This window comes from Podarcis erhardii (assembly GCF_964252035.2).
Source record: "Podarcis erhardii genome assembly, chromosome: 11".
Classification (NCBI taxonomy): domain Eukaryota; kingdom Metazoa; phylum Chordata; class Lepidosauria; order Squamata; family Lacertidae; genus Podarcis; species Podarcis erhardii.
Genome location: NC_138501.1, coordinates 2,185,292 through 2,197,369, shown reverse-complemented (window position 1 = coordinate 2,197,369; position 12,078 = coordinate 2,185,292). Strand labels below are relative to the sequence as shown.

Genomic DNA, 12,078 nt, shown 5'->3' with positions numbered 1-12,078 from the left:
GTCACTCCAGTGGAAGAAACCCCCCACTCCCAGTGCCAGTGCTACCTCCCCCCCTGTTCAGGAAGATGCTGAGCCCCACCAGAGTGGCGTTTCAGAGGGATGCAGGGAAAGGAGGACTCCATGAGAGCAGCACCTCCTTCCTCTGGTGCCCCAGAACTCTGCGGATCTCAGCTCTGGATGCAAACCAATGTGTGAAACAGTCCTCAGAAAATCTCAGGAGGGTGGGGTGGGGTAAATCTCGCTTTATTTTCTAAGGGCTGTCAACTGATTAAAACATTTTAGCTGATTATTGGTCATCTGCTTCTGACTAATTGTTTACTCAGTCAATCAAGTTTAATTAAATTTGCATATTGCCAGAATCTCAAAATACAGGTGCTCCTTTAAGAAACTGAGGAAGTATAACTTACAATTTAACGAACATACGTCACACCATTAAAAAAAGAAGCTTTAATTGCATAATCTGCAGGTTAAACAATTAGTTGCAATCCAATCCAATGCAGGTTAAACAATTAGTTGCAATCCAATGCTCATTTTCTGGAGAGTGATCCACACTGAATAAAGTGGGACCTACTTCTTTATTAAGGAACTTAGGAATCTGCTTTACCGCAGAGTGAGCACCTCTGGCAAAGGTCTTTCTCATCACCTGCTACCTGATCCACTTCACTGGAGTTGCAATGGCTGTGGGACTTTTTGCATGCAAAGCGGAGTCTCTTCCACTGAGCTATGGTCCCTCTGGGATTCACTGGACCCAACAGCATGGCCTGTGGCCCTTCTCTGTGTTTGTTTGTGACACCAAGCGGCGTTCCTGCTCAGACATCATTGAGGTTCACTAAAATTGTGGAGGAGAAAATGGTGCTCCAAAATGTGACTTTATGCATTGCCACAGTTAGGGTCCTCCAGATTGATGTATTTTTGTGGGTGTATTCTACAACACGTTCTTCACACCATTAATAGCACATTCATTGTGGGTTTATTTTGCCTTATTAGTTGCCAGTTGCTATAGCACACTACTGCTGTCCAGAGGGGCAATAGCACAACAAAAGTGGGACAGAAAACCAAACGAACCCGAGAGCATTTATGAAAAGTTAATTTTAGCAGGAAGTTACAGGATATGTGCTGACTCAGAATGAAGCTGTATGGCCACCCACGGATGGAACTGAAAGCATATGACTGCCCACAGAGCATCATGAACACAAATAATCAAGAATGCACAATAAAAAGGATGACTGAGGGGCCCTTAAGACCAGCAGGTAACTCAGTCAAAGAGCTAAAAAATGGACTGATGGGAATATTGATGACTGATTTGTACTTTGATAATTTCTGTAAATGTCATACCAATTTCATTCTCCCTTTTCTCTCCCCAGTTGTTATGCCTTTTTAGGTACTACCACAAAAAAGAGCCAAGCAAACAAAAAGCTCACAGTTACAGTTGGATTTTGCACTTATCATATTGTTTTCTGTGAAATCATCAACAAGCCAAAGAATATAAGAGGATTTGCTCTTAAGGTTACCTAAATATAGATCAAGATTATCTCGTGGCCAGATGGAAATTTAACACATACAGTGCATGTTCACCCCAGGGTGTTCCTTTTGTTTTGCCTCCAGGGATTGTGCTGCAAAGATTTTTTGGTGGTGGGGAGAACCCCAGTGGGTGGCTGGCAGCTACTCAGCTATAATTCCCTGAGAGGATTCAGTAGGAAGATTTTTCACAAATACAGTATCAAAGAAATATTTTTAATGGCTCCCTCTTAACTGGGTTAAAACAAAATGGTAACTTCTGAAGTGAAATCTTTTGTACCTTAATCAAGCATACTCTGGGAGTGAAGAGACTAAAATAAATGGCTTTTTTCAAGGGTTCAGAATGGGGGTGGGCAACATTTTTCAGTCCAAAGGCAGCATTCTCTTGTGGGGAAGCTTCCGCAAGCTGCAGACTAGTGGGAGTTGGGCTAGAGACAAAGGAGAGTGGAATAACTGGTCTGATTCTCACATTTGCACAGTGGGCTGTATCCTGGCCATGCAGACCACGGAACAAAGAGGAATCTGCCAGAGGCAGATTTAGGGCAGCACAACTGGTTCTGCTGCACTGCTCAGCCTCAGTGAGGATGGACCCTATGTGTGTCAATGGGGGTGCATGCATTTGGGGCTCCCTCACATGAAGGGGAATCCTGGGCCAATCACGAGTGCTCTTCTCATTGGGGAGCCCTACGCATGTAGAGCCCATTTTCACAGAAACATAATATAGGACTGACAGGGTGTGCGGCCAGCCAGTGTGATCCCACTCCCTGAGTCAGTGTGTAAGGAAGGGTTGTGCCCACCTTGATTTGAGCATTAAACAGTGGGGAGGGTGTGACATCCTTTAATAAATTACCAGTCAGCTAACTGACTGACCTTTCCCTCGCCCTGCCAGGGGGTGCCAGGGTCTGAACCTGGGACCCTTAGCATGCAAAAGATGGGCTCCTTTGCTATAACCCTTCTTCTTATCATGCCTGAAGTGAACATAGAAACCTGTACCTGCAGCATCTTCATTACGGCTGATATATTTAAACATTCAGGGAAGGTGTCCTAGACTGGGGCACTGAATGCAGCAGGAGGCTGGTGCAAAGAAAAGAGAGGGCCGGCCAGCCCAAGGTATTTTGCTTCCTGAGGCAAAGGGCAAGATGGCACCCAGCCCTATTCCATAGACAAAAGCTAACCAGACAGGCATTCGAGTCTTAACTTAACACTGGTAAAGGAATGGTATCTTATCAAAGGGTCTGAGAGCAGCAGGCTAATTTAGGGAATGCAGGGCAGTCTGCATGGCGCACAGCAAAGCTCCCTCCCTGTCTCTCAGCATCACCAAAGGTTGGGCTGGCCCTGAAACTGGAAGGCAATGGTGGAGCCAAGCTCTGTGTGGGATTCTCAAAGAGAAAGCACCAGCAAAGATGAGGCTTTCAAGTTTCACAGTTAGTAGCAATGGCCACAAAAACCCCTGCAACTTGTGAACAACCATTTACAATTTATTCCATATTTGGATTCCTAACCATACGTTCCTGTTCTCTTCTCCCCACCATCTCCAGCCCGCAAGGCCAGATAAGGAAGAATGATTGTAATTTTTGAGTGTTACTTAGCACTATGCTAGATGGAACACTTTACAAAAAAAGAAACTCCCTTTGTTACACATTTGTTTCACACATCTTAGCTGTACAGAAAATGTGATGCTATTTTAGTTTAGGACACCTCTGCCAGACTGTAATTTGTTCCAAAGTGAGTAATAAAATAAACATTTGCTGAAAAATGTTAAATAACAGTAAAGTAGTTCAGGATTTCCTGCTCACCTTCTCCCGCACCCCAAACCCTACATTCATTAATCCTGCTGTTGAAGGTGCTGCACCAGGGATTCAATACAATCAAATTCAAGAGAAACATCCTTTCCCTCCCCACACCCCAACCTTCCATTTTATATTGCCATACAGCAACTGGACTTAAGCTGACAATGGGAAATGGTTTAATTTTAATGTTAATTTTTAGAGATTTGGTGGGATCTGTACTAAGAGGGGGGCAGGATGGAAAGGGAACCTATCTGGAATTGATTTTATGCATTTAGCTTTTCAGTAAGAGCATCGAGGATGAGACAAGAAGGACAGAGTCTGAGCGGTGCAGTGGTTAGTGTATGGGACTAGGTTGGAGAGTCTCTGCTCAAATCTCCACTCAGCTATGCAGATTACTGGGCAACCTTGAACTAGTCACAATTTCCCAAGCTAACCTACGGTACCTCACAAGGTTTTGTGAAACAAGGTAAGGACAATAATGCATGCTGCCTCGAGCATCTTGGAAGACAAGCAGGGTATGACTGCAATAAATACTAAATAGAAATGCAACTCAGTCTGTGAATATATATCCCATCCTTTATTTCATCAACATCAGAAGAAACTTACGTGCGGATGACAACCATGAAACTGTAACCGATGGACCCAACTCCCACCAAAAAGTAGGAGAGAGGCAGCCGGAACTTCAACCACCCGATTGTTCTCTGGTTATTGTAATAGCCATAGAAGAGGACAGAATACTGTGCAAGACCCTGAAATGTCAACGACAAAGAACAATTTAGATATCTTCCTCTAACGTCAAGCAAATGCAAATGCAACTTAAGCACAGGGATACTTTTAAACTGAACTAATTTGACTCATGCATTGAGTTGGCGTCCAAGAAGCTGACACAGAAGAGGAGGGAGGAAAGATACAAGGGGAAAGGGTGGCGTGTAGAGCTAGTGAGTAGATGGCAGCCACCTTCTGCCCAAATCCCCAAACACAACTTCTAGCCAACTCCTGAGGTTGCCATCAAAATAGAAATTTTTTTGGGGGGGGGGGATTCAAAACACACAAGAAATGGTCTCACCTCAAAAAAGATATAACAGAGTTCAGAAAAGGGCAAGCAGAATAATCAAGGGGACGAAGCAACTGCCCTGTGAGCAGTTTAGGGAAAAGGTAAGAGGTGACATGGATGAAGTCTCAAAGATTATGCCCGGCATGGAGAAAGTGGACCAAGAAAGGCTTTTCTCCCTCTCATTAGAACTCATGGACACCAAATGAAGCTGAATGTCGGAAGATTAAAAAGTTATTCTTCGTGCAGAGCAGAGCTAAACGATGGAACTTGCTCCCACAGGACACAGCGATGGCCAACCAACATGGAGAAAAAGTGACTCCTGGACATGCTGGCTCAGCTCTGCCTCTATGGTCAGAGGCCATCATGCTTCTGAATACCACTTGCTGGGAAATGCAGGAGGGCTGAGTGCTCAGGTGCACAGATCCTGCTTGTGGGTTTCCCACAAGCATCTTGTTGGCCTCTGTGAGAACAGGAGGCTGGACTGGATAAGCCACTGGCCTGATCCAATAGGCTCTCCTTACGTCCTTAAGATGGAGTAGGTTGTAAAGCAAACTGAACACAGCACAAATGTTTTTCTCATCATCCATCCAGGTGCTTGTGTAAGAAATACACACAACATTTCATATGTGACAGGCAGCAGATGCAGTATTTCCTAAGTGGAGATTAACCTCTGTATTAGAAACCAACATATGCCAGGGAGTTCATTATATCAATCAGTCACTAGATTTTATTCATGTAGGGGATATAACAGATCTACCCTCTTTGAGATGTGAGTCATCTGAAATATTGTGATGGAACTTAAGTGGGGATGCAGCCTGTGAAAGGCCATGCAGGGCTTTATAAATCAAAACCAGGGCTTTGTGTTGTGTTGGAAAAGCAATACCTAAATCTAATAAATGAAATAGAATCATAGAATCATAGAGTTGGAAGAGACCACAAGGGCCACCGAGTCCAACCCCCTGCCAAGCAGGAAACACCATCAGAGCACTCCTGACATATGGTTGTCAAGCCTCTGCTTAAAGACCTCCAAAGAAGGAGACTCCACCACACTCCTTGGCAGCAAATTCCACTGTCAAACAGCTCTTACTGTCAGGAAGTTCTTCCTAATGTTTAGGTGGAATCTTCTTTCTTGTAGTTTGGAGCCATTGCTCCGTGTCCGCTTCTCTGGAGCAGCAGAAAACAACCTTTCTCCCTCCTCTATGTGACATCCTTTTATATATTTGAACATGGCTATCATATCACCCCTTAACCTCCTCTTCTCCAAACCTTCTCTTCTACCACTAGGAAATATTCTGATTTGCTAAATGAAATTATTATTGCTTTCCAAATATTTTTTTTAAAAAAACATATTTTTTTATTAAAGGTGTCTCCCCAGTGCTTTCCAAAATTAAGTAATGGGGTGCAAATGTTTGGTGATGGCTGACAAGAAGTAGTGATACAACTGGACAAGGGTTTCTTTGAGTCTTTTAGTTACAACAAACATCTGTCTCTGCTGGAAACCGCTTCCTGAGGTGGGCCAGATAGCCGTAAAGCTTGCAAATGGCCATAATGAATTCAAATCAGACACCAAGAGTTCAGCGTGTGCCCTTGTAATCTGCCAAGGGCCTGCGGATCAATTGGAAAGGGTTTTAATTGACTGTGGTAATGCGGAGAGGCTTAGCCCTCATGCATATATTTCCCTTCCCTTCTGCTGTTTTGCTGCTGGTTATTTCTTAAAAGTAAACCATTAGTAGATTAAAATGTCAATAGGCTAACATCCTTCTGTTTCATTTAATCGCAAGCCATGCATTTGATGTATTGTGATGGCTGGGCTGCCCGAGACAAGTCACAGACTCTGCCTGCTAAGCCTCATTTGCAATCTTGGCTGTGGTGAAAATGAAATACTAACACATGACAAGTAAATATGACTAGATTTGTGGTATGACTATCAATCAATTTCCTCAGTTTCCTTAGAGCTGACATTGTCTCCACTGGGGGATTATGGGGCTCTTGCGTGGTTCAATTATTTGCAGAACATTGGTGGTGTGTGAAAGACATGGTTGCCCAGTATCCTTTGTTATTTCTCTTGTACCACTGTCCTAAATCATTATTACCCTGGACTCAAAAGGCACACAAAGTTCTGCTTATCTGTCTCAATCTTTCCCCTCTATTCTCTTCTGACTGAGCAGGGAACCAAATGTGACCCCTTACATTCAACTTATGGGTTTTAAAAAATGCAACTAGCAGTACTGATAATTCTGGGCATCACAGAAGACATGGAGGGGGGGTTTCACCTTTTCCTTCCCAGCTGTGATCCTAAGGAAAATCCCTCCTCTGAAGGGATTTCTACTGACACCAAGGAGGGAAATCTCTATTGACTCCCAATGCAAACAGCAGCTTCAGAGAAGAGATTTTCAGCAGGACTGTAATAAGGGAAGAAAGGGTTACATTTATGCCTGTTGTGACAAGGGATGGATGAATCTTCCATCAATTTCACTTCTCCCAGTTTCTCATTTTTCCCATTTGAAATTCAGTTCCCCACATATCTCTACTGGTTTACAATTAAAAAAAATCTTTATAAACATTTGTCCACATTTTAGTGCAAATTTATTCTAATAAACACACCTTTGTATGTAATTTTGACAATTATAAAGGATTCTGCAAACAATTTCCTCTAAGATTATGCATTCTTTGTGTTATTTTCACTAATATGTGAATTTTTAGACACACTTTTGCCTAATATATGCTTTCTTATATTCATATATTTGGAGATGTGTGAAGTTAGCTGTGTTCCAGTTCACATATTGATTTGAGAATGGCAAATTAGATTTCACATTAAAATGCTGATAAAATTGAATTTCTCTCTCTGTCATTGATATTAGACTGATTATTCACTTGTTTTACAAATGGAGATTCAAGGAGATGTACAATGTAGCAGAAAAAATAAAACTAATATAACTCTAAAACAAAATAAAAGCTAGAAACACTGATATACATAAAAAAGCAGTCTAACACAACCCACCCACCTGTGATTACTCTCAATTATTAGCTCTGGCACTTGATGTAAGGGTCATTCCACATCAAATGTCACCCACCATATCAGATTTTGATGAAATTTGGTGTACACCCTTCCCTTATAGTTGAAATAAATCCTTTAAATTTTTTTCCTCTATCACAAATGGTTTTACTTTTATAGCACTTTGAAGTTTTGTTAAATCTGCATTGTCTGTCCCTCTTGAGACCCTCAGCATAAGATACCCTTGTGTACATTTTATTTTTTCTCTCCATAACCAATAATCAGATCCCTTTGAAATTTTACACAGAGCTCAATAAAATGATGAGTATTTCAGGAAAAAATAGAGGGGGGAATTAAGGGGGTTTATTTCAACCATAAGGGATGGATGTACACCAAATTTCATCAACATCCGAGACGTAGGGTGACATGAGCTCATTGAAATGACTTGGAATGACCCATGAAGCACATTTTCTAAGCGACCCAACAAGCACAACTGCACATTATAGACGAAGACATATTTAATATGGCCCTGGGCTACTGAGACTAAAACAGTGGAACTTTTACCCCTCCACTTGTCTTTCCTTTGTTTTCCCTGGTGCATCATCACGTCTGACACACAAGGCCTTCTCAGCAAGCTATCTCATGTCAGGTTGGTGTCCCTGTCCATCCCACCCCCCACCCCCCGACTCCAGCAGTTAATTATTCCAGATTTTTTGGTCAATTACAAACGCTCTGGCAGAGCTAAACTCCTTCAGTCCTCACTCAATGATCCAGTTGCCGAAACTGGGCCGCTCCTCTTCCGTCCCCAACAAGGAAGCCCCCACTTTCTTTCTCCCCTTCCCACGTTTTTTGGCTAGCCTAGTTAATCTACGAGTTTTGGGTGATTCAACGCCCCCCCCCTTAATTCTCCTTCTTCCGTTGTGTCCTTATTGCAGCTTCCACACTGCATTCCTTCACTCTGGGCCTCCCATCAAGTTCCGCTGGTCTCTGCTTCTTCTCCCTCCCTGTTTCTCGGTTCTCCCTCTGGGTCTGGGTTTTCACTTCCTGTCAGAGAAGTGGCTGTTCTGACATCTAATACACTTGGATAAGAAATCATCAGGCAAGAGGACAGGGATTTAAAGGCGGACACTCAGAATGTTCACTTTTATTATAGTATTTATTTTGTAGGCAGTGTAAGGAAGAGATTATCTTTGTTCTGAATTATTACTTTTCCTTTTAAAAATTCTCTGCCTTTAAGGAGCACCTTTCATTTTGGAATAATGTCAAAGCAATGTTCACAGCATCAAATATCAACCTATGAAAATCAAATATCAACAATAGAAAGTTAGCATTAAAACAGAAGAGTATAAAGTCATATTAATAGACTACATGGGATTAGCAGAAATGACCGGCAGAATCCGAGACCAGGGAAAAGAGTCGGCGGAAGAAGACTGGAAGAAATTTAAAGACTATTTGCAGAGGCATTGCAAAATTAATGGACATTAGAGGGATGTTGGACAGAAATTAAGTGGTTACCAGCTGTAATGTAAAGGTTGAGCAATAAGTTATAATAAGTTATAATAAGGATTTGCTGAGTTAAGAATTTGAACTGGAATACAAAAGGGGGAGGTGAGAGGAGGTCTGGGAAACAAGTTAATGGAAATAAGTAATGGAAACTATATTTGTTTTAACTGTTTTTTAATTTTGTATCTTTGTATTTTTGTTACTTTTTGTTACTTTTTCTTTTTTTTCTTTTTTTTTCTTTTTTTCTTCTTTGTATTAATTTGGAAACTCTAATAAATATTTATTTTAAAAAAATAATAAAGTCATATTAAAACCCAAAGAAAGTAGTAATACATCAAATCACAGTTCAGTTAAATTATAGTATTTAAGTTCTAGTTTTTGTTATTTGGAAACTTATTTTGGTAGGTTTTTTGTTTTTTTTTAGGTCTTTAGTAAAAATAAATGTAATTTATCTCAAATGTAATTTCCATAATTGTTTCCACATTCAGTTGTTGGTGGGGTGGGGGGTTAATCTCAATTGCAGGTCCACATGTTTAAGAAGATTTTCCTATTGTAATCTTGCTCTTGGGAATGGTCTATGTAAGATAGTTCAACTTTGTCCTTTTACTTTCATCAGTAATGGAAATGGTGCCATTCTTAAACAGAACTTCGTAATAGTTCACAATGCCCCCATGTGGGGGAAGAACCTACGAGGGGGGCTACTGGGACGTGCAGGATAGATCGACACAAGACTCAAAGACACAAGCAGGGGGCAGGCAACTGCCTCTCTCCATCCCTCCATCTTCATCTCCATGGAATTTAGTACACAAGTGAGACAGGCACTGTCCCTACTGTTTCAGACGCCAGTCAAAACAGTTTATTTCAGAAGCACTTTGCACTCTGAATGTCTTAGATGTTTTACATCCTTGCAATTTGAAATTCTTGAGGTTTAAATTCTGGAAGTGAATTTTATGTTTTAACTGTTGCATGCCATATATTTTATTGTTGTAAGCCACTTTGACAGCTACATGGTGAAAACTGGTATATGTTTTAAACAATATTTAAACAAACTTGGATACAGGTCTTCTGGAAAGCTCCCAACAAAGCTCTGACTCCCCTGAGACCTAATGGATTGAAGGGGAAGCAGTTCCCAGGGCAAAGTCCCATCACTCTGCTTTGTCCCATGAAGCCAACCAGAAGCTGCTGGTACTGGTTTCTTGGAGAGTGGTTGCCCAGTTTCATGTGGACTACAGGTTTATCTGGTAAATATTTTAAAAGGTCCACTTAGAGGTCCACTTTCTTATGCTGAGAAAGTGGTGTGTAAATTGTGTTAACTAAATGCAAATATTTCAGAAGCAATGGCTATAATTCTCCTCATATGCACACCTGAGCTTGTGTGTGCACAGTGAGTTGCACTAGCATGTGCACTGTGATGTTTTTGAATTATTTTTTTCAAATTGCACTCTATCCCTCCCCCACCCCCAATCCTGCCCTCATCACAAAGGGTGCTTTAAACTCCCACTGATTTTAAGAAGCAGCATGAAATACAGTATGCAGGAGCCACTATTGCCGGGGGGCGGGGGGGAGATAAATAAAATAATGTATGCATAGATCTTCCCATCACAGATTTATCTTAAATCATGGTTCTCTGCCCATATGGTGTTCTTGCTGGTGTGTGTCTTAAATTAATATCTGCTTAATGTGCAATTAGGTGCCAATTTTGATGAAACATTTTTACTCCATAGAGGAACAGATGTGACCGAGATTACATCAGAATGTGAATTTTACATGGCAGATCTCTAAACAGATTATTACATTCCTGCCAGCTCCTGCTCCCAGATCTCTCCTGCAATATGGATTTTTCATTTTGACACAACATTTTTCAGGTATATGATTCCCTCCACTGAAGGAAAACACTATATGGGAGAAAATTGGCTGTCAATACTTTGGATGTTTCCTGGGCATTACAGCTAAGTTCACTATCTGTAATCATGAAGAACAGATGAGAGAATTTCCCTCCATGTTCTGTTCTGTTCTTGTCCCTCCCTTTTTTCTGCTTGTGTTTCTTTCCTCCTGAATTCGTTCAGTGAAGAAAATGTCTACAGGTTGCTCTCACTGGGTATTGCCTAAGCATGACTAAGCCTAGATCCTTCACATTGTGTGGTTTTACATGGTGCTTCTGTGAACAAAACCAAAGGGGCTGCATTCTCTTCATCTGCCAACAAGGGCAAACACCAAGGAACCGACTGGGTAGTTTTCCCCACCCTTCAGTTAAGGCAGAATGCAGCAAGTATTTACTGTAGTATTTACTGGAATTGCAACTGCCTGTCTCCCATAGGAAACGGCTCCCCCACAGCACTTAAACTACTGCAAGAGGTTCCCACGGTAATTTAACATGCGCTATCAAGTCTCTCACTGTAAATCCAACAGTAGCTCTGCTGCAAACAATATCCTTGATCCTAAAGGGTAGAAAAGGCAGTGAAACACATGACTAGGAGCTCATTTCTTCAATACCTTCAGCTATCTTTCTTTAACTATCTTGCCGTTGCCGGTTTGCAGGTTTGTTATTTCATCTAAGCACAAAAGGCCCTCAGGGCAACACCAGTGAAGCAAATCCACCTATAGTACTTTTATACCTCATGAAATTGGCCAGTGATGGCTCAACATGGTGGCCTTTGGGGATCTATTATATATGGCATGTAAACTTAATAAATATAAAGCAAAATGACCATTTTTCAGCTACATGTTGAGCTACTCTTCATCTTGCTCACTTTTAACTTACTGTACATGTCAGAAATCCCAGTGACAAGTCAATGTAAGAGCTTATTTCATGACATCAGAAAGTCCCACTGGATCTGGGGTGCCACATTTGATCCCATTTCCCAAAAACAATTTGAATTTATATTTTTCAATTTTACCTACCTCAATTACATATCCCAAATTGGTAGTCTTGCCCAATGAACTGCTGACAGAAAACAACTTTCACACCATCAAAACACAAAGCCTAAGGAATGGCTTTTGCAAAGTGCAACTTACACTGAAATCCCACAGAGTGGCAAAGTTCATTGCCGTCGCTTCCTCTGCTCTGGGCACAGTTTTTCTAGGTAAAGTTCCATATGGTTTCCCCATCAATGCCTGTTTTCGCACGTAGGTCAGTCAGAGTTGTAATTGTAAACACAACCAAAACAAAGAAAGAAATCAGCATGAAAAAAAACATTGGGTGAGCTCACTTTCAAGGC

General features: G+C 41.4%; 1 protein-coding gene across 1 annotated transcript in view; it reads right to left on the bottom strand.

Annotated features, from left to right (window-relative positions):
- TMC1 (transmembrane channel like 1) overlaps nucleotides 1-12,078 on the bottom strand; it is a 70,954-nt gene that overhangs the window by 33,072 nt on the left and 25,804 nt on the right. Inside the window, exons 8-9 of the mRNA XM_081880952.1 lie at nucleotides 11,876-11,974; nucleotides 3,915-4,057 (exon numbers count right to left, since the gene is read on the bottom strand). Of these exons, the coding sequence (XP_081737078.1) occupies nucleotides 3,915-4,057; nucleotides 11,876-11,974 (242 nt within the window). The remainder of the gene's footprint in view (nucleotides 1-3,914; nucleotides 4,058-11,875; nucleotides 11,975-12,078) is intronic.